Here is a 23,202-nt window from a genome sequence, read left to right as displayed (position 1 = left end):
TATTCTGCCCCCGGGCAGGTATCTGTATATTTATACATCATATTGTGTTTGTTATTCCAGTGAACGCGTTAGACTGACCTACTTACTCCTATTTCCTCTCCCAGGGCATGATCAGCCTGGCAAAGTCATTTAAAATCTGATTAAAATAATCAAATCACCTGATGTGACATGAAGAACAGGAACATTTGACATAAAATTCCCCAAAAAACATATTTAATACAAACACAAACATAATTCAAAGCAAATTTAACCATTAATGAGAAATAAATCATTAATGTCAGATAAAATTTTTAAAACTAATTATGTGCAATTGAGTTACTGAGGCCTGCAGTAGCAATGCATAGCAGAGCAGCGCATTGCCTTGCAAGATTTCATATTATATTTTAATATAGCAGCAGAAGTTATTTTTAATGGTAATCTGTGTGATCACTGTCCTGTGATAGATGTGGCTAAATAATTATTTTTCTGTTTTTTTACTGTATTTAATTTGTTAAATTCAGAAACAGATATTCTTAACTTTCAATGCATTCAAAATGTCAAAATGTTAAAAAAAAGTCTGTAAAAAAGTGATTAAAGCCCATTTCCTGCCCATTGAAATGCAAAGTATGTCTGGAATTACTCTCAAAGGGTTTATATCATAGAGACAAGGTTGGTAAACATGATAATAAAATGTAATGAAACAAAAATAAAAAATATCATTGTCCAAAAACAAACACAGAGACACAATCTGAGTCACAAAACGACTTTATTGACACATAGATTTATAATCTGATCTTCTCATCTGTACAGTAATCTGAACAACATTTGATCTGACAAAGCAATAAATCTAAATAAAATTAGTTTGGGTGAATAAAAATCCTCCTTAGCAGCGACAGCTTCTGTGGCTGAACAGAAACAGGAAGGGGCAGCACCCAAACAAACTCCAACATCAACAAAACAAACAGCAGTTTCATAAATGCAGCTGATCTTTGAGCAGAGAGGAAATGAAAACAAATATCTCTCAGCAACAATGATGGAGGTTTAAACAACCGAAACTAAAATACACATTTTAACCAACCGGACCTCAGATCACAGTTTAATGAACTCCACAGAGTCTTTACTGAAGAGCGGTCTGAGCCCAGCGTGCAGCGGCTCAGTGAATCTGGTCTGGACTCTGTGGATCAGAGTCATGGTACCAGAGACGCTGTAGAAAGACAGAATACCTGCTCTGTGGTCCAGATACACTCCCAGTCTGGAGGAAACTGGACCTGCTACTGTAGTTTTAACTTTGTTGTGATGAAACGTGTAACCGTCTGTGGTACAATTTAATGACCAAGATTTGTCGTTGAATCCAAACGGTTCTGCCTTGTTGATGTTCTGGTATGAAACTGCGACTCCAACTCCAGCTCCACCTCTCATCGCCACCTCCCAGTAACAACGTTCAGTCAGACTCTCTCTGCTCAGGACCTGATTATAAACACTGAATCTGTCTGGATGATCTGGATACGACTGTTGTTGGTCAGTTGATGTAACTTTTCTGTTCCCCTCAGACAATAACAGCTTCCTGTGTGCCGTGTTTGGATCCAGAGTGATTTCTTGAGAATATTTTAAGAATCCATCTCTGGTCTTTGGTTCTGGTTCTGCCAGTAGGACATCAACATCACTTATTGCCAGTTGAATGTTTGTCCATGAGTCGCTCAGGACGTCCTGTAGTTTGTCTCTGAGCTCTGACACAGCTGCTGTCACGTCCTCAAAGTGTCTCAGAGGACGAACAATGATGCTGGATGATCCTGTGGACTCACTGAGTGCTGGCAGTGAGGGGTAGTTGAGGAGAAACTGGGTGTGATCCTCTGTGTGTGAGAGCTGATCCAGTTCAGCGTCTTTCCTCTTCAGCTCAGTGATCTCCTGCTGCAGCTTCTCCTGAACATCTTTGACTCGACTCACTTCAGTTTCCTGCTGGGATCTGATCTGCTGCTTCACATCAGAGCTTCTTTCCTGGAGGAGACGGATCAGCTCAGTGAAGATCTTCTCACTGTCCTCCACTGCTTTATCAGCAGAGACATTGATGGCCTCCACCTCCTGTTGAAGCAGCTTCACATCTTTCTCTTGGTCCTGGATTCTCTGATGGATTTGTTGTCGACTCTCCTGGAGCTTCTTCTGCTTCTCAGCTCTTTCTGCTGCAGCTGGGACTGTTTCATGGCCTTTATGTTCATCCATAGTGCAGAGATAACAGATACACTGCTGATCAGGACGACAGAAAATCTCCAACTCCCTGTCATGACGGGAGCATTTGCTCTCCCGGAGGTTCTTGGAGGGATTCACCAACTTGTGCTTTCTTAAAGGTGGAGCATCGTGGTGAGGTTGGAGATGATCCTCACAAAAAGAAGCTAGGTTAAACAGGACTTGACAGCTTTCCTCTTCCTTCCTGTGCAGACATCGCAGGGCACATCTTCAGGTCCAGCATAACAGTGGTCAGCTGGAGCAGTTCCCATCTTCTTCAGATATTTAATCAACTCTTCTATCATGGAGTTTTTCCTTAACCCAGGTCTCTGTCCAAATATATCTCTGCACTGAGGGCAGCTGTGAGTTCCACTCTGATCCTCTCCATCCCAGTGGTTTTTAATACAGTTCGTACAGTAACTGTGTCCGCAGGGAATAGTCACTGGGTCCTTCAGTAGACCTGAACAGATAAAACAAAACACTTATCTCGTTCTGGTTGATCGCTCCCCATTTCAGCTCTCAGTAAGGATGACTGTGTTTGTTTATCTTCTGCAGCAGCAACAGCTCTGAGCTCTGATCTGCCACTCGTGTTTCTGCAGTGAATCAGGCTTTGCAGGTGTTTCACTCAGCAATAAACCTCCAGATCTGAAGAGGAGGGAACAGAGATGTGTTGACAAGATCCAGCAGAGGAGGAGTTATGCAGGAAAAAGGTTTGAGGTCATTGTCCTGGCGTGTCTAAGCCTGCTTGTTTTCCCAGGTTTCGGTGTAGAGTTACAGATGGTTGAAACTGAAAGCAGACAATGGTTTGACTGTACCATGTTAAACACAAATTGGAGATTGAATTTTTTAGCTATTTGGTTGTTTTGGGAATTAATGCTGTTTGATTTCATTCAGACATAAACATAAGGTTATAACTTGAAGATTTTAGACTTACAAATAAAAGATTTAGCCAATAATAGAATAAAAACTGTGTGCTCACCTGCAGTCGTGATTTTTGTCCTCAGCGTGCATCAGCCTGTGGTTATGGTTACACATCTGAGACAAGTAGACAATGGGTTGTGGTCAGTAAGCAGTCACTGTAGTTCATGAAGAGCCACAATACACCTCAAAATGCTGCAAGGCAAAGAGCATCACAAGACTTCATACCTGTCCAGGCTCCCATTCTGGCCGAGAAACTATTGTTTTTATAACAGTACCATCGGATACTTCCTGTATTCTCAAATCCAAACTTGACAAGTATGAGAGTTTATTTTTCAAGGGTTCATCTGATGAGTTTTAAACTTAGCAGAATAATGACTCGCACACTCCATCCTCGCCATCTTGGAATAGCACCAGCACCTTTATCACAGACGTCCACTCTGGTGACATCAGGAGAATCACTGCAGACAACAGATTATCTGCACTGAAAGCCTTTTCACACTCACTGGTCCATACAAAGGAGCTGCAGGGCAACACGAAGAGGTAATGGGAGAAAACGTTTCAAATCTTATGCAAGTCATGTGTCCACCTCAGTCTCCACTGGACACACTGGTCCAAGACATGTCAGTATGCTGAAGAAAGTGGTCAAGGATCCCTGTTTAATTCTGTTTAACGTGTTTATAATCAGCAATAATCATGTTTAATATATTTGTAATCAGACATGGCATGCAACTGCAGTCAAAGTTGATTAGAGTTTAATGGAGGTTGCAAATTATTGAGGTGTGATGTGTCACACGTAGATAGTAAAGGAAATATCAGGAAATAGATGAAGTGAAAGAACAAGGCTGACCGACCTAAGCATGATACACATAACCCAGGCAAAGGAGGAACCAAGCAATGGAGACTGCTGATCGGAAAGCAGATGGTCCAAAGAAGGAAGTGAGATGGGAAATTGACCTTTAAGCAATCTCATGTTAAGCAGAGCAGAGAACTCCATCTAAAGCAAGCTAATTACAGTGAATCAAAGTTGCAGCTACTTCTGTTTTCCTTTTGTGAGGCTGTGATTGACGAGGCTCTGGGCGTCTTAAAGTCGACTGCAGTGAAGAGGAACTTCAGGGTTTCCTTCCCAGCAGTCAACTCGCTGTCAACTGGATGGACAAAGACGCCTTGTATCAAGGTGAAGAGGATCCAAGACTCTGCAAGATCCAAGACCAAAAACAGATAAAACAGAGAGCTGCTTCGAGTCTCAGGAAATCGCTCCAACAATTCCCAATGACTGTGGTTCTAATTTGGGATTCTGCCAAAAGCTGAGACCTGAGGAACCCAACACTCACGGTTAAGTCAAGGACTCGTTAGTCAAGCAAGGATGGCTGACTGTCAGCAACCGGATAAAAATCTCCCCTGAAGATATCTGCCTCCTCAGTCTATCTGCTCCAGGCCCCCTGCTGGGGCCTGACAATGATAAATGCAGCTGAACCAACACTGTTAATACAGTCTTCCATGTGAGGGAGAGGGAGCGAGTCGGGCATAAAAGCAGCATTTGCCTTAGGAAGTCAGTACAAAGTTGTTGGACACCGTCAGGCTCAGCAGCTGGCAAACATGGAGGACTCCAGGGACTCCAGGGACTCTGTGGACTGGGTCTGGTTTTCCTGCCCATTCTCCAACAGATAACCAACGTCTTCTTTTGTCTAGGAGAAGCGATAAGCTGCTTCACTGGATCTGCTGTATCCACATCAATGTGATGTTCAGTCATGCAAATTTCAATGGAATGTCACGAAACAGATAGAGAAACCTTAAAGCACATGCAGCCCATAAACTCACAGTGAACATGTAGAGGTCTCTGAAACTCATGTCAAATACAGTAACAGTTTTTACTGGACACTCAGATATTTCACCATCCACTGCTTTATATAAAATATGTGATGTGTCACACGTAGATAGTAAAGGAAATATCAGGAAATAGATGAAGTGAAAGAACAAGGCTGACCGACCTGAGCATGATACACATAAACCCAGGCAAAGGAGGAACCAAGCAATGGTTTAACTCTAATTTACTGACAATACATTTATCATACACATGTACTTATGGAGACTAATTTAACTTAACAAAGCATGAAATTAATAATCAATAATCAATAAGTCAATAATCAGACGATCAGTCCTGGGCAGAAGTTCAAACTGATTGCAGGTTTCATTGCTTTGTTTTTTTTTCTGTTCAAACTGTCAACACGTCACAGTGGTGGGTGTGTTGCTCCAATATACACACCGCTTCATATTTTACCTTGGCCAGTGGAGGGCGCTAACACTACATTGTCTGATGAAACATTAATACATTTCCCTCTGCAGTACCGAGAGGTGGACACTAGATGTCCCTGTTCATCTGAGTCACATTACATGAACTCCTTCTGACATGTCAAGTCATCTCTGTTGTCTCCTGTCGGCCATGATGGAGATGTTGGGTGGAGTTGGTTTGAATTATGATATTATTGATAAACTGCTAAGTTCTAGTGTGCTCTGCATCCCCAGAACCAGAACCAGAACCAAACATGGAGAAGCTTTTATGCACAACAAAACTGCAAATTGCAAAACAGCTGCAGCACTGGGTTCCTTAAATCGGACGAAAACCCACCTGGTGCCTTTGGTTGGTACTGAATGGAACATTGATCAACATAGTTCATGTGTATTGATGATTCTGATGATGCATTGGATAAAATTTAATGTGTGGTTATTTTCAAAACTGGTTTCTGTTGATGTTTTCATGATGGAAAGCACTTTCTGTCTTGTAGCTAAAATGTGAAAATAAAGATGAAGTTTAAATTCCTTTGCTTCCCAAACCTCAGACTAGTTAGTTCCCTTTCTGTTGTCACATGATGAAACATTATCCCTATTGCAACACTGTGTTACAATTATGCTTATAATCAGCAAATCAGTTTAGATTCTCTACAAAAGAGAATATAAACCACGACTTATTCCATCTAATTTATTTTATAAATATAAAAATAGACCTTATTAATATTTGGGCCTATGTTAATTAGGCCCAAATAAAATAATGTCAATAATTATTTTAAGTGTTGCATCGTCCAGATGCAGTCAGGCAGGACGGGGCGCAGCGCTGCTTAATGCCTCATCACTATTATCACAGCAGCAGCTGTACAGCCCCAGATGAAGCACACTTACATCTACATGCATTGACATGCTATGTATTTAATGGTGTTTTAAAAACAATCAACTTCTGCAACTCACCCCAATAAATAGAAAATATTCCTGCAGACTTGAACGCCTCTGATCATAGAAGTGCTGCCGTTGTTTTCTTTCCACAGGAATCTTTATGGTGGACGCTGTCATCTTGGAAGTATCTCTTCTTCTAATAGTCGGTGACCATTGTGTGTGAGTGATGTGTTGGTGATTTTATGAATCCTGTGTTGCTGCAAACTTGCAGCGTATTGGTTTCATTCATAGTGAAGCCTGTATGTTAATCAGCTGTTAGTTTCCTCCCCACTGACAGAAACGACTCAGGTGAACCGGAATCTGTAAACAACCTGAACTAAAGCACAAAGTTGACCTTTTAAAATCTCTGGAGCTGAAGCATAAAGTGGTTTTACATGACATTTTGATAACATGTATAGAATCAATTCAGCATGTAGAGGCTGAGTGAATGTGGTCTGGACTCTGTGCAGGAGAAACACAGAGTGAGAAAGAAGCAGAAACGGAAGAAAATTTCAATTTTAAATAAACACACCAACTTAAGAGTGGAGATACTCTAAAGTAGCTGAGGCTTTAACAGGCAGGTTTTATTAAACTTAAGTTTAAGTTACAGTATAAAACAGTTAAGTAAAATTAAATCAACATCCTTTTTGTGTTAAAGAGCAGTTTAAGAACTGAAGAACAGAACATATAAAAAAACTGTCGTGGTTTTAGTGGTTGATCTGACGTTATTTATTTTACATTATATGAATAATTCCTAATTGCACTTTCTAGATCATTTGAATTAATGTTTTGCTGTTGTTTATTTTTACCTGCTTGACCACAATAGTGAACTTATTGTTTTCAGTTTCACTTTCTTTATTATTGATTTTGCATTGGCTGTTATACTCACTAACTGCACTGACAGAACAAATCAAAGTTGTTTTGACCAAGCTAAGTGTGCTGTACTGGTGTGAGAGTTATCAAATCTGTAATTCAATATATTTATGTCTCTATTATAAAAGAAGGTTACACTGATTGGTCTTTTTTTTTTTAATTAGGCTCCCATGTATGACAGCTTGTGTTCATGTTTTATCTAATGGGTGAATCAGGTTATTAGAAAACAAATAACAGAAAATATCACACTTTAATCTAAATTAAATAAATATTGCATTAATTTAATTTACAACACTACACTGAGTCTTCCAGAAAGAGAGAAGCTGATTTGTGCCTCTTTGTTCAGGTCATAGTTTAATGAATATTGTATTTGGCGCCATCTGGTGGTCATATTTCTGTTTCTTTTGTCTCTTGTCTCGCCTCGTCTTCCCTGAAGCTCTGCAGAGTGAATGTTGTCCTTTTAGGACCACAGGACGTCCTGGACTCCAAATATCTTCCTGTTTTCAGTGATCAGAAACATTGATTACTCATTCTGTTTTCATCTGAAAACCACAACGATGGTTTCAATTATATTTAGAAATGTAGAGGGATTTTCTTTCAAATATAAAATGTAGAAATTTTATAATAAAATGCAATGAAATACAACACAACTGATACACCTATTTATAGTCAAACAGTGAATCCACTTTATTAAGATTATTTTCCAAACAAAGACGACTTTAGGTCCTCCGTTTGATCCGGAATCAGATCTTTGTCCAATAAAATAACTGATTGATGGTGATCATAATCACAGTTTCCAGGATTTGGACAATAATGTTTGGTCTGACAAAGCAATAAAGCTAAATGAAATTAGTTTAGGTGAATAAAAATACTTCCTGTTGAGTCTCCATGGCTGAACAGAAACAGGAGGGGGCAGCACCGAACAACAAAGCATCAACTAAACAACAAACTAGATGACAGTAACTCTACACTTTTCAACACAGAAACAACAATTTAGTTTAAGAGGCAAATTTTTACTGACAAGGCAATAAAATCATGAAACTGCAACAGATCCTGGTTCAGTGACTTTATCACAATAACCTGATGACAGCATTACAGCTTCATAGGATAAATGTTGAACTTTGACCTCGTCCGGCTCATCACTTCCACCCGTTCTTATTTTTGGCAATTAAGAGTTCATTTCACAGCTGGTGTGAAGTCAGCTTTTAATGAAAGTCTTTAAAGTTGTTCTTGTCACAGCGTCAGTTTCCCTGACACCAACACCACCGTCGTACTAAAACACACGTAACTTAGTGAGAGGGTGTCAATAATACAATATTGACAAAGAAAATAACATAAAACATATAAAAACACTTCGCTGGCTGATCCTTCCTTTTGAGGCAGAAATGAGATAATTAAAATAAATTCTTAAACTTAAATGATCTTCCTTCATTTACTTGCCAAAGCATGCCGTTACATGTCAAGCATCTCTAGTGTCCTACCAACGTACTGATTCCACTTCCTACCTTAATCTTCCAAAATAAGAGTCTTAAAAATATAAATAATACAAAATAAAACATGTAAATTAAAACTATGGCAGTAAAACGGCCGTCACCATGATTGGTTGTTTTGTGCAGGTGGAGTGAAGCGTTCTGTGTCCTACACTGAAGTCACCGTCTCACAGGACAGGAAGCCTCAGAGAATCACTGGTGAGTCGTCAGTCACTCTCTGGAAACACTGAGATGAACAAACAGTCCCTGAATGCATCACAGCCTTCAGAGCAGGTCAGAGCTGATATGGTTAAGAAACAGTTTGAACCGAAATTCAGTTCCCTTCATTCCACGGAAAACATCTTAACGTAATATTTTAAGTCTCAGTGATTGGAGCAGCATAACATCCAGCAGCAGCAAACGATGCAAAACGTTCAAATGTCTCCATGATGCTCAGGAAGAAACCAGCAACTCTTCACTGGTTCAGGCCAAACTGGGCCAGTTTGATCCCAGTTTGATTGTAACTGGTGTCTCTGCACAGACTGTCCATTCATCTGGAGAGGCTGCAGCTTTGAGCTGCATTTTCTATAATCTCTTCTCATTTCTTCACCTTTTGTGACGTTCAGTGAGAGATGAAAACCTTCCACTGGTCTCATTGATCTGTAGACAGACTCAACTTCAGGAGACACAGAAAAAACAAGAGAAAAACCAAGAGCTTCTCTTCAGCTGTTTCCTCTTCCTGGAGAAAAATCCACAACATTTTCTCATGTTTATCAGAAAGTTTGTGGGATTCCTGCAGAGTCTGTGAGCTGCTTTATGAAGAACCTTCAGGAGAACAAAAGAAAAAGTTCAGAGTCAAACAAAGAGCATTTTATTAGAGCATCACCTGCAGCACCATGGTGACATGACATCATCATGTGACCATGATGAGACTCACCTGGATTCATCGATAGTCTCAGATTGATCGACTCAACCTCCACAGTTTTCATGACGCCGCGGTTCATCAGGAATCATTGAGTTCTGCTCCACATCAACACAGGTCTGCTCTTGAGCAAGGCATCCAAACTGCAAGGCAGAGGCTCTCTGCAGGTTCTCTTCAAATCTGAAACAGGTTTATTATTTTTTATTAATCTGATGAACATTATGAGAAAGAAGCTCTGATGTAGTTTAATTATTTCTGACTTACTTTGAGTTTTTGGAGCAATTTTTCAAGCTGAAGATGAAAATTAAACTCAGAGAAATGATGAAGAAAATAAAGGGGAAAATAAGAAACAGCCTCGACCGACGACCTGAAATAAAAGAAGAAAAATGTCAGAAAACCCAAAATAAAATAAAAAAACAAGTTAAAACCTGTTTATTACCAGAAGCATCAGAGTTTGGACCTGCAGACTCTCTGTTCCTGCTGGTTTCCTCCTGTGGCGTCGAACTCATGACGTTTCTGGGAGGAATTGTTATTTTAGCAAAGTTTGAACCTGAAATAGAAACAATAACAGAATTTATGAGAAAAACAATTAAAAGCTGAAGTTTGGACCCGTTTGTTCACCAACATGCTGACAACCATTTCTACTTTAATTTTATTCGTTATGACAAAATATCACAATAAATGTTGTTTTGTTATGATAATAAGTTAATTAACCTGATTTAAATTTGTTAGTTTTAATGTGTTTAGTTTCAGCTATAACAGTCACTTTGTTTTTTTCTCCCCATTCTGTGGTTCATTTTTGTGATTGTTTTAAACATTTTTATGTTTTTTAAACATCGATTGGGTAAAAAAGACTCAGCAAAAGATACAATTTTTAATAAATGTGTTCAATTATCGCTGAACAACCAACAGAATCAGGAGTTTTATCTAAACTATTTTCCAGACCAGCAGAAGTGAAATCAGGAGGATCATTGAGCAACAGCTGATATAAACTGCTGATGTGTGAATTAAAAAACACAATAAATTAATAAACACAGAACCAAAGGACATTAGATCTATAATATGAGGATGTGTAAATGTCCAATATAGTTTCATTTATAGTTTTGTCCCCTATTAATTAATTTTTATTTCAGTTAACAAAAATATTTACTAAATTTCAGTGTAGTTTTTATTATAATAATCTTGACAGGGACTCAGGTGGGTCTCTGGATCAGATTAATCAGATACTTTTACACATGTTAATTTTCTCAGTTTTATTTCAGTTTTACAACATTTAGACTTTAAGGTTGTGAAATGAAGCAGAAACTCACCAAAGACTTTGAGTCGACATTCTGCATAGTTGACTCCATCTTCAGTTCTCACTCCACACCAATACAGACCAGAGTCTTCAGTCCTCAGTCTGGACACATGGAGTCTGATTCGTCCTTCTCTGAGGACGTCTTTGTTGCTCTGGACTCGTCCTGAAAACTGATCATCCTGAGACTCTGGAATCTCAACTCCTTCAAGAACCCGATAGAGAACTCGTTCTTTATCAGGTCTCAATAAGCTGCAGATAATGAACAGATTCTTCCAGGTTCCCTGAGTCTTGGTGGTGAAGGTCCACTCCAGAGTGATGCTCTGCTTCTCCTCTGCCTGATAGCTGCTCTGTGTCACATTCACTACAAATGTTGCTGCTGAGGAGACAGAGAGGGAAAGAGAGGAGCAGACACACTGAGAACTGGAACATGGGAGTCTTTCAGCTCCATCTAGAGAGCTTTCTGTCACAAAGACAAGATGGAGACTGACCACAGAGACATGAGCTGAGGATGAGGAGCAGCAGGATGCTGGACATCATCTTCATCCTGAGAGAGGAAGGAGGAGATCATCTTCATCTGGTCAGAAAACTCCTCAAGATTTAGCTGTAAAAAAACAAAACAACAAATCTTCTCTTAAGCACCAATAAATCAATCAATCAATCAAATTTTATTTGTATAGCACATTTCAGCTACAAGGCATTTCAAAGTGCTTTACATCATAAACACAAAACACAAAGGCATGCAACATAGAATAAAATACCAAGTTTTTTTTTTTTTTTTTTTTCTTTCCCTCTTCTTTTCCTTTCTTCCCCCTTCCCTTTGACACAGAATTTAAGCGCCTGTTACCGCCGGACTCCGCCGTCCGTTTAACCACGGGTATTTGCCGGGCCCCGTTGCCCACAACAGGAAAAAAAAAAATAAAAAAATAAAAAAAATAAATAAATAATAATAATAATAATAATAAACAGCCCTGCACTGTTGAAATGTTAAAATAAGCAGAACTTTTCACTTGATGTTAGGAGAGATTTTTATCTGCAGATTGAACTTTTGCTACAGATGATTTAACATTCACTAAATAAATGTTATTATTGACTTTATGCAATAAAATGCTTTTTGGTTTAAAGGGGATTGAATTGTTTGTTCATTGGGTTTTATTAATATATTTATATTATTATATTAAATAAGTCAAAGTGGTTAAATAAAAAATATGCAGAATATCTCTATTTTTTTCGTCTGGTTAGTTGGAATAACCAGACGATTATAGGAATATTTAATATTTTTACAGCAATATTCATTATTGTCCCAAAGGGGGGGATATTATGGTGCAACAGCAGCAATATGACAAGATTACGAAATGATAAGAATATAAAATATGAAGGGCAAACATTCCCCAATGGTGACAATAAAAAGGAGTGGTGGTATGTACCTGTGCAGGGCTGTGACACACCCTGACAGGGGAAATTAGGGTGTGTAAGTGACTGAAGGTCAGTGACGTCACTGGAGATTCACTTGAGATTAGCAGGGAAGACTATCCCTGTTGAAATGCACAGATTTTACAGAGATGAGACTGAGACAGCAAAAGTGCAAAGAACAAAAACTTTTAATATCACTTGCAAGTGGAGAACGACACAGATAAAATCATAGCAAACTCTAGGCGTGTTCTGGGAGGCTGAAACAATCACAGAATTATATACAGTTCCTTGGCTCACAGGAAGTGGGAGTCGTTTCTAATTCCCATTACCAAATTAGTTCACATAACATAAAATGGGGTTTTATGTTTGTGAAGATATGCTTTAACAGGTCAGATTTTTCTAACCAGAATAGTGGCAACAGAACCAAAAACAGCGGAACAAAGTCAGAAGAAAAAAAAGTAAATTAACTTAAAAACATGTCATGAACGTTTAACCAGTTTAAAAAGAGTTGACAATTATTGCTCGTTGTTTAAATCATATTTTCACAAACTGATCAAAGTTTGAAAGGAAACGCGTCCTGGTTGTTTAGTAACAGTTTAACGTAAGTTGAGGAGAAAAGCAGCAGCTTTTACCTTTAACAGGCGTCCAGAGCAAAATCCTGAACGGCTGCAGAAAATCAGAGACCAACTGGTACCGACATTACAACAGAAATATTGTCACTTCCTGTGCCGAACTGAAGCTTTCGTAGGTTAGAAACATAAATGGGGTGGAGCTACTGAATCATAGCAACGCAACAATACAAACCGCGATTAGTCATAGAGCAACAGCCAATCAGAGCCTCGACATCCTGGACTTCATGACGTAGCAGCTCTGGAGAGAAGGACTGAGACAACTCGGAGTTTTTATCAACTTCAGGTTGTTAAGCTGCTCTATAGTTTGTAGTGCTTTACAGCTAACTGTAAGTAAATAACATTTATTATTTATCAGGTTATTATTACTAATAGCAAAGTTCAATTGTATCCAGCTGATTTATTACATGATGCTGCAGGTTTACATAACAAATATAGAAAGAAGATAATGTTTATTTTATTTATCACAGGTTCATGTTAGATTTAGCTTTCAATCTATTATTGGTTGAATTGTTTCTACATTGTTGGGAGATTTATTTATTTTCCTGTTTGTGTCTTTCTTCTTTATCCTTTTGATTTTATATTTTTGTTTGATGTTTTTTCCTCTATTCCCGTTAGAGATTCTTTACATGTGTGTTTATCAACTTTAATAAAACCCTCTCTGTGGTTTATTTGGTGTTTTACAGCATGAAGGTAAGATCTGACCACTTGTTTCTAGATTATTGTTCAGGACAGACAGACTCAGGAGGAAAGTTTTATCAACTTATAGTTTGAGCATTTTAGTTAACAACAGTGCTGAGCTGTTTGTATTTGTTATGACTTTAAGAATCTAAAGTTTCACTCTGTTTCTCATAAACGAGATTTAAATGTCACTTAAATTGCAAAAACCAAATCATGTCAGACAGAAGTCATGGTGAATGTTGATGTTTTAGTAACCAATCTAGCCATAAACAGGGAAAACAAATATAATGAGGCTATGCCAGTTTTGAAACCAGTAAGATCAAATGGTTGGAGTTTAAAAACCCAGTTCAGAAAGCAGAAGAGAAAATAAAATTCTATTTTAATAAAATCATGTTTCAGAAATAATTTACTGAATAAGAAACATTGACCTACCATTTGGACAAGTTAATAATGTTGTGATCAGTAGCTGATTTAATGGACTTATGGTCACTAATGAAGGTCTTCATTACTTGAATGAAAACACTTTAAATGTGTGTTGAAGGATAAAAGACAGATACGGATTGAAGTATTTTATTGTTTGTGTTTTCATGCAGTGTCATCTCAGCTGGAACTGATGTTGTCCTGTTAAAATAAAACAAACCAATTGAAGTATTGTAACTGTTGAAATGCATTAAATGTGTATGTAGATTGTGGCTTAACTCTGTCTCTTCCTCTGCAGGATGTTCAGATCTCCTGCCTCAACATTCCTCTTTAAACCTGCTGCTAAGCCATCATGACAGATACTAACAAGGGGCGCTGCAATAAGTTTAAAGTCTGTCCAGATATATTTTATTATTGATAAAATGAAGGAAAATCAGAAATAAAACAAACACACTCACATTACTGAATCCTCACTTTTCAACCAAAGTTAGTCACAACTTTAAAGTAAAACTCTAAACAAAGAGTGAATTCGACTCTCCAGCTTTATTAACTCACACAGTTCAGCACAACAAGAAAAGCAAAACAATATAATTAACAAACTGTAACTGAATAAATAACAGTTGACAGGTAAACTGGTTGAGTCTGATCAGAGCAAACATGGCCGCCGCTCTGGTTGGACTGGCGGCGTGTCAGACTCAGAGCTGTGGTTTCAGCGCTGTGCTCCTCAACAGAAGGAAAACCACTTCATGATCAGTCAGCCTCTTTCAGAGCCTTTAGATTATATCAGGCGGCTAGCTTCAGGCCGTTAGCCTGACGGATGGAGATCAGCCACCGGATCCACAACAGCAGAGCAACCGCTACCATGGAGCCAAAGTTTATCATCGAGGTCAAGATGTTCATGAACCTCAGGCTGCTCCTGAACACAGCCTGAGAGCAGGGAAAGAGGAGCAGGGTTTGGTAGCGCTATGACGTCACAGTGAGTCCAGCTGCAACAACAACAATAAAACAGATTAATAACTTTAACAGATTATTAATGTTAGAAGATTATTACCATTAATTATAACCATTGTTACTGGGAACCAAACATAACGCTTACTTCACCATTATTTCATCTAAATATTACACTCTTCACTGAACTGATTTGACATCAAATCTTGGTTGATTTGATATTTTTTAGCTTAAAATGAGGCTCCAAAATCTACCATTCCTATTTCTGCAGGTCTCTTGATGTTTTCCTCCCTTTTGGTCCAGTTAGTGTGATTTTATAAATAATTTAAATGTTTCCTGAAAACCTCAGCAGAGTTAAAAGCCACCATGTTGCTCTGCACTAACTTCCCAATTTAACTTCTTGAATTCAGCCACTGTCTCTTTAAGAAGCTCCTTCTCTTCTGTATAGCATTGAGATCTATACATTTCTCTATATCTTCCTCCCTTCATGAACTCTGGTCTTTATATTTTCTTTGTTCTGTCAGTTTAAAATAATCCTGTCGCTCCAACCTGATGCAACCCAGATTATTTTAGTTTTCCTCTGCAGTACCGAGAGGTGGACACTAGATGTCCCTGTTCATTTGTGTCACAGGATTCAAAGCTGTGACTCATTGATTTTGTCCCATAAACTCCTCATAAACATCAACTCATCTCTGCTGCCTGCTGTCAGCCATGATGGAGACATTAGAGGATTTTATTTTTGGCTTTAAACAATAAATGCTTTAAAAAGAAAGACTTTTTCATCTCAAATGTAGATGTGACATTTTCACCAACGACCACTCTAGGAAGGTTTAATAAGGAACAATCCATTAATGGAGAAAAACCTGCAGCCTCACTGTTAGCTATGGTAGATCTGTGATGCTGTGGGCCTGTCAGAGGATCAGGGAATCTTGTTAGACTGAATGGTTTTGTTGTGCAAAAGGGATGCAACCATGTTTAGCTTACACAAATATCAATAATTAATATTAAGTTATTGCTAATATAATTATTAATAAAAGTGTCTTACAGTTACATAATCTGGAAAAATTATCCCAACACCTTCAGTCTCTTGTTAATAATCTAATGTAACACTACAGGACGTCTGACGCTGCAACAATAAACACAAACTGTTTCTCTCCAGAGTATGAGAATTTATTTTAAAGAAATAACTCAACCATAAAGTACATAAACTACAAATATGCAAGTGAATAATAAAATCTAAATCTAATCAACTAATATGATGATGAAAGAACCTGGAATACTGAATAATATGAAGATTATTGAACTAATAGTGCCTAATAATAAACAGAAATGTGGCAAATCACAATTCAGCAAAGACAAGCATAAGAAAAACAATCAGGATGATTTTTACATCATGTTTCCATCAGATCATCAATACATGGATTTGATCAACATTTAATCTGACACAGCAATAAATGTCGACTTGATCAGGGGTGAATAAAAATCCTTAGATCAGAAACAGGAAGGGGCAGCACCCCAACAAACTCAACAAAACAAACAAGATGATAAAGTTGCTCCATAAAGGCAGCTGATCTCTGATCAGTGAAGAAACAACAAACTGGAACTAAAATACACATTTTAACCAACTGGAGCTCAGATCACTGCTGACTATTTAGTTTTAATAAACTCAACAGTCTCCAAAACTCAGAGGCGTAATCCCAGCATACAGAGGCTCAGTGAATCTGGTCTGGACTCTGTGGATCAGAGTCATGGGTCCAGAGACGTTGTAGAAAGACAGAATACCTGCTCTGTGGTCCAGATACACTCCCACTCTGGACAAATTAGAACCTGGTACTGGAGTCACAACGTTGTGATAAAATACGGTACAGACCAGGTGACAATATAAGCACCAAGATTTGTCATTTTGTCCAAATTCTTCTGATCTGTTCATGTCCTTGTAGGAAACTCCGACACCAACTAGTCTCCCAGTCCACGCCACCTCCCAGTAACAACGTCCAGTCAGACTCTCTCTGCTCAGAACCTGCTTATGAACAGAGAATCTGTCTGGATGATCCGGATAAAACTGTTGCTGTCTTACAGTTTTAGATTTTCTGTTCTTCTTAGATATTGAAAGCTTCTTGTGTGCTGTGTTTGGATCCAGAGTGAGTTCTTGGAAATACTTTAGGAATTCACGTCTGGTCTTTGGTTCTGGTTCTGGTTCTGTCAGTAGAACATCAACTTTAGTAATGTCCAATTGTCTCTCAGGATGTCCTGAATTATGTCTCTGAGCTCTGACAGCTGCTCATGTCCTCAAAGTGTCTGTGAAAAAAATATCAACTACAGAGTGTAGTAATATGTTAGACTTATCTATCAAAGCAAAACCAAGTAATTTATTTTCTACACTTTTCAATATAGAAACAACAACTTAGTTTAAGAGACAAATTTTTACTGACAAGGCAATAAAATCATGAAACTGCAACAGATCCTGGTTCAGTGACTTTATCAGTTTTTATTAATTCATGAACTTTGACCTATAATCTGATGACAGCATTTCAGCTTCATAGGATAAATAGGATAAATGTTGAACTTTGACCCCGTCCGGCCGTCACCATGATTGGTTGTTTTGTGCAGGTGGAGTGAAGCGTTCTGTGTCCTACACCGAAGTCACCGTCTCACAGGACAGGAAGCCTCAGAGAATCACTGGTGAGTCGACAGTCGCTCTCTGGAAACACTGAGATGAACAAACAGTCCCTGAATGCATCACAGCCTTCAGAGCAGGTCAGAGCTGATATGGTTAAGAAACAGTTTGAACTGAAATTCAGTTCCCTTCATTCCACGGAAAACATCTTAACGTAAGTTAATTTTAAGTCTTAGTGATTGGAGCAGCATTATAACATCCAGCAAAGCAGCAAACGATGCAAAATGTTCAAATGTCTCCATGATGCTCAGGAAGAAACCAGCAACTCTCACTGGTTCAGGCCAAACTGGGCCAGTTTGATCCCAGTTTGATTGTAACTGGTGTCTCTGCACAGACTGTCCATTCATCTGGAGAGGCTGCAGCTTTGAGCTGCATTTTCTATAATCTCTTCTCATTTCTTCACCTTTTGTGACGTTCAGTGAGAGATGAAAACCATCCACTGGTCTCATTGGTCTGTAGACAGACTCAACTTCAGGAGACACAGAAAAACAAGAGAAAAAACAAGAGCTTCTCTTCAGGTGTTTCCTCTTCCTGGAGAAAAATCCACAACATTTTCTCATGTTTATCAGAAAGTTGTGGATTCCTGCAGAGTCTGTGAGCTGCTTTATGAAGACCTTCAGGAGAAGAAAGAAAAAGTTCAGAGTCAAACAAAGAGCATTTTATTAGAGCATCACCTGCAGCACCATGGTGACATGACATCATCATGTGACCAGATGAGACTCACCTGGATTCATCAATAATCTCAGATTGATCGACTCAACCTCCACAGTTTTCATGATGCCGCAGTTCATCAGGAATCACTGAGTTCTGCTCCACATCAACACAGGTCTGCTCTTGAGCAAGGCATCCAAACTGCAAGGCAGAGGCTCTCTGCAGGTTCTCTTCAAATCTGAAACAGGTTTATTATTTTTTATTAATCTGATGATGATTATGGGAAAGAAGCTCTGATGTAGTTTAATTATTTCTGACTTACTTTGAGTTTTTGGAGCAATTTTTCAAGCTGAAGATGAAAAGCAAACTCAGAGAAATGATGAAGAGAATAAAGGGGAAAATAAGAAACAGCCTCGACCGACGACCTGAAATAAAAGAAGAAAAATGTCAGAAAACCCAAAATAAAATAAAAAAACAAGTTAAAACCTGTTTTATTGTCAGAAGCATCAGAGTTTGGACCTGCAGACTCTCTGTTCCTGCTGGTTTCCTCCTGTGGCGTCGAACTCATGACGTTTCTGGGAGGAATTGTTATTTTAGCAAAGTTTGGACCTGAAACAGAAACAATAACAGAATTTATGAGAAAAACAATTAAAAGCTGAAGTTTGGACCCGTTTGTTCACCAACAACATGCTGACAACCATTTGTACTTTAATTTTATTCTGTTATGACTTTTATCTAATTCAGTCAGTTTTAATGTGTTTAGTTTCAGCTATAACAGTCACTTTGTTTTTTTCTCCCCATTCTGTGGTTCATTTTTGTGATTGTTTTAAACATTTTTATGTTTTTTCAACATCGATTGGGTAAAAAACACTCAACAAAAGACACAATTTTCAATAAATGTGTTCAATTATCGCTGAACAACCAACAGAATCAGGAGTTTTATCTAAACTATTTTCCAGACCAGCAGAAGTGAAATCAGGAGGATCATTGACCAACAGCTGATATAATCTGCTGATGTTTATATAAAAAAACACTAAAATTAATAAACACAGAACCAAAGGACATTAGATCTATAATATGAGGATGTGTAAATGTCCAATATAGTTTCATTTAGTTATAGTTTAAAAACTCATTAATTAGTTTTTATTTATTTCAGTTAACAAAAATATTTACTAAATTTCAGCTTATTTTTTATTATAATTTTGACAGGGACTCAGGTGGGTCTCTGGATCAGATTAATCAGATACTTTTAGTTTCATCCATGGAGTCTGATTCGTCCTTCTCTCTGAGGACGTCTTTGTTGCTCTGGACTCGTCCTGAAAACTGATCATCCTGAGACTCTGGAATCTCAACTCCATTATGGACCCGATAGAGAACTAGTTCTTCATCAGGTCTCACCAAGCTGCAGATAATGAACAGATTCTTCCAGGTTCCCTGAGTCTTGGTGGTGAAGGTCCACTCCAGAGTGATGTTCTGCTTTCCCTCTGCCTGATAGCTGCTCTGTGTCACATTCACTACAAATGTTGCTGCTGAGGAGACAGAGAGGGAAAGAGAGGAGCAGACACACTGAGAACTGGAACATGGGAGTCTTTCAGCTCCATCTAGAGAGCTTTCTGTCACAAAGACAAGATGGAGACTGACCACAGAGACATGAGCTGAGGATGAGGAGCAGCAGGATGCTGGACATCATCTTCATCCTGAGAGAGGAAGAGGAGGAGATCATCTTCATCTGGTCAGAAAACTCCTCAATATTTAGCTGTAAAAAACAAAACAACAAATCTTCTTAAGCACCAATAAACAGCCCTGCACTGTTAAAATGTTAAAATAAGCAGAACTTTTCACTTGATGTTAGGAGAGATTTTTATCTGCAGATTGAACTTTTGCTACAGATGATTAACATTCACTAAATAAATGTTATTATTGACTTTATGCAATAAAATGCTGTTTGGTTTAAAGGGGATTGAACTGTTTGTTCATTGGTGTGTATTAATATATTTATATTATTATATGAAATAAGTCAAAGTGGTGAAATAAAAAATATGCAGAATATCTCTATTTTTTTCGTCTGGTTAGTTGGAATAACCAGACGATTATAGGAATATTTAATATTTTTACAGCAATATTCATTATTGTCCCAAAGGGTTGGGATATATTATGGTGCAACAGCAGCAATATGACAAGAATACGGAATGATAAGAATATAAAATATGAAGGGCAAACATTCCTCAATGGTGACAATAAAATGGAGTGGTGGTATGTACCTGTGCAGGGCTGTGACACACCCTGAGGAGGAATTATGGTGTGTCACCAAGTGACTGAAGGTCAGTGACGTCACTGGAGATTCACTTGAGATTAGCAGGGAAGACTATCCCTGTTGAAATGCACAGATTTTACAGAGATGAGACTGAGACAGCAAAAGTGCAAAGAACAAAAACTTTTAATATCACTTGCAAGTGGAGAACGACACAGATAAAATCATAGCAAACTCTAGGCGTGTTCTGGGAGGCTGAAACAATCACAGAATTATATACAGTTCCTTGGCTCACAGGAAGTGGGAGTCGTTTCTAATTCCCATTACAAATTAGTTCACATAACATAAAATGGGGTTTTATGTTTGTGAAGATATGCTTTAACAGGTCACAATTTCTAACCAGAATAGTGGCAACAGAAGCAAAAACAGCGGAACAAAGTCAGAAGGAAAGAAAAGTGAATTAACTTAAAAACATGTCATGAACGTTTAACCAGTTTAAGAGAGTGACAATTATTGCTCGTTGTTTAAATCATATTTTCACAAACTGATCAAAGTTTGAAAGGAAACGCGTCCTGGTTGTTTAGTAACAGTTTAACGTAAGTTGAGGAGAAAAGCAGCAGCGTTACCTTTAACAGGCGTCCAGAGCAAAATCCTGAACGGCTGCAGAAAATCAGAGACCAACTGGTACCGACATTACAACAGAAATATTGTCACTTCCTGTGCCGAACTGAAGCTTTCGTAGGTTAGAAACATAAATGGGGTGGAGCTACTGAATCATAGCAACGCAACAATACAAACCGCGATTAGTCATAGAGCAACAGCCAATCAGAGCCTCGACATCCTGGGACTTCATGACGTAGCAGCTCTGGAGAGAAGGACTGAGACAACTCGGAGTTTTTATCAACTTCAGGTTGTTAAGCTGATCTATAGTTTCTAGTGCTGTACAGCTAAATAAATAACATTTATTATTTATCAGGTTATTATTACTAATAGCAAAGTTCAATTGTATCCAGCTGATTTATTACATGATGCTGCAGGTTTACATAACAAATATAGAAAGAAGATAATGTTTATTTTATTTATCACAGGTTCATGTTAGATTTAGCTTTCAATCTATTATTGGTTGAATTGTTTCTACATTGTTGGGAGATTTATTTATTTTTCTGTTTGTGTCTTTCTTCTTTTATTCTTTTGATTTTATATTTTTGTTTGATGTTTTTTCGTCTATTCCCGTTAGAGATTCTTTACATGTGTGTTTATAAACTTTAATGGAGATTTTGGGGAAAACAAGAAAAGATCTGACCACTAGTTTCTAGATTATTGTTCAGGACAGACAGACTCAGGAGGAAAGTTTTATCAACTTTAAGTTAGAGCATTTTAGTTAACAACAGAGCTGAGCTGTTTTTATTTGTTATAACTTTAAGAATCTAAAATTTTACTCTGTTTCTCATAAACGAGATTTAAATGTCACTTAAATTGCAAAAACCAAATCATGTCAGACAGAAGTCATGGTGAATGTTGATGTTTTAGTAACCAATCTAGCCATAAACAGGGAAAACAAATATAATGAGGCTATGCCAGTTTTGAAACCAGTAAGATCAAATGGTTGGAGTTTAAAAACCCAGTTCAGAAAGCAGAAGAGAAAATAAAATTCTATTTTAATAAAATAATGTTTCAGAAATAATTTACTGAATAAGAAACATTGACCTACCATTTGGACAAGTTAATAATGTTGTGGTCAGTAGCAGATTTAATGGACTTATGGTCACTAATGAAGGTCTTCATTACTTGAATAAAAACACTTTAAATGTGTGATGAAGAATTAAAGACAGATACGGATTGAAGTATTTTATTGTTTGTGTTTTCATGTAGTGTCATCTCAGCTGAAACTGATGTTGTCCTGTTAAAATAAAACAAACCAATGGAAGTGTTGTAACTGTTGAAATGCATTAAAATGTGTATGTAGATTGTGGCTTAACTCTGTCTCTTCCTCTGCAGGATGTTCAGATCTCCTGCCCCAACATTCCTCTTTAAACCTGCTGCTAAGAGCCATCATGACAGATACCAACAAGGAGGCGCTGCAATAAGTTTAAAGTCTGTCCAGATATATTTTATTAGTGATAAAATGAAGGAAAACCAGAAATAAAACAAACACACTCACATTACTGAATCCTCACTTTTCAACCACTTATTGAAAACAAAGTTAGTCACAACTTTAAAGTAAAACTCTAAACAAAGAGTGAATTCGACTCTCCAGTTTTATTCACTCACACAGTTCAGCACAACAAGAAAAGCAAAACAATATATTTAACAAACTGTAACTGAATAAATAACAGTTGACAGGTAAACTGGTTGAGTCTGATCAGAGCAAACATGGCCGCCGCTCTGGTTGGACTGGCGGCGTGTCAGACTCAGAGCTGTGGTTTCAGCGCTGTGCTCCTCAACAGCAGAAGGAAAACCACTTCATGATCAGTCAGCCTCTTTCAGAGCCTTTAGATTATATCAGGCGGCTAGCTTCAGGCTGTTAGCCTGACGGATGGAGATCAGCCACTGGATCCACAACAGTAGAGCAACCGCTACCAAGGAGCCAAAGTTTCTCATCGAGGTCAAGATGTTCATCAGGCTGCTGAACGCAACCTGAGGTGCGTTC

The 23,202-nt window shown here is 38.1% G+C and overlaps 1 protein-coding gene and 1 pseudogene across 6 annotated transcripts; both read right to left on the bottom strand.

Annotated features, from left to right (window-relative positions):
- Window positions 1–726: 726 nt before the first annotated feature.
- Window positions 727–2,710, bottom strand: LOC129376478 (tripartite motif-containing protein 16-like; annotated as a pseudogene).
- A 5,451-nt stretch (window positions 2,711–8,161) lies between these two features.
- LOC129376584 (uncharacterized) lies at window positions 8,162–21,306 on the bottom strand. Of its 6 annotated transcripts, XR_008607781.1 has the most exons (9): window positions 12,928–13,029; window positions 12,310–12,417; window positions 11,374–11,486; window positions 10,899–11,261; window positions 10,049–10,138; window positions 9,853–9,955; window positions 9,604–9,768; window positions 8,792–9,491; window positions 8,162–8,470 (listed from the first exon to the last, which is right to left on the bottom strand). XR_008607781.1 is itself a non-coding variant. In XM_055056179.1 (8 exons), exons 3-7 carry the CDS (start codon window positions 11,426–11,428, stop codon window positions 9,636–9,638), a joined length of 744 nt encoding a protein of 247 aa, XP_054912154.1. In that variant the 5' UTR covers window positions 11,429–11,486; window positions 12,310–12,417; window positions 12,928–13,029; the 3' UTR covers window positions 8,162–9,491; window positions 9,604–9,635. The 6 variants fall into 6 exon arrangements, 2 of the variants coding, with proteins under 2 accessions (XP_054912154.1, XP_054912155.1); XM_055056179.1 differs by having other exon boundaries at window positions 8,162–9,491; XM_055056180.1 differs by having other exon boundaries at window positions 8,162–9,491; window positions 10,899–11,258.
- Window positions 21,307–23,202: the final 1,896 nt, after the last annotated feature.

The sequence above is a fragment of the Poeciliopsis prolifica genome, unplaced genomic scaffold, assembly GCF_027474105.1.
Source record: "Poeciliopsis prolifica strain line A6 unplaced genomic scaffold, Auburn_PproV2 SCAFFOLD044, whole genome shotgun sequence".
NCBI classification, from domain to species: Eukaryota; Metazoa; Chordata; class Actinopteri; order Cyprinodontiformes; family Poeciliidae; genus Poeciliopsis; species Poeciliopsis prolifica.
The sequence above is the reverse complement of the archived record's forward strand: the minus strand, read 5'-3'. Positions and strand labels throughout refer to the sequence as shown.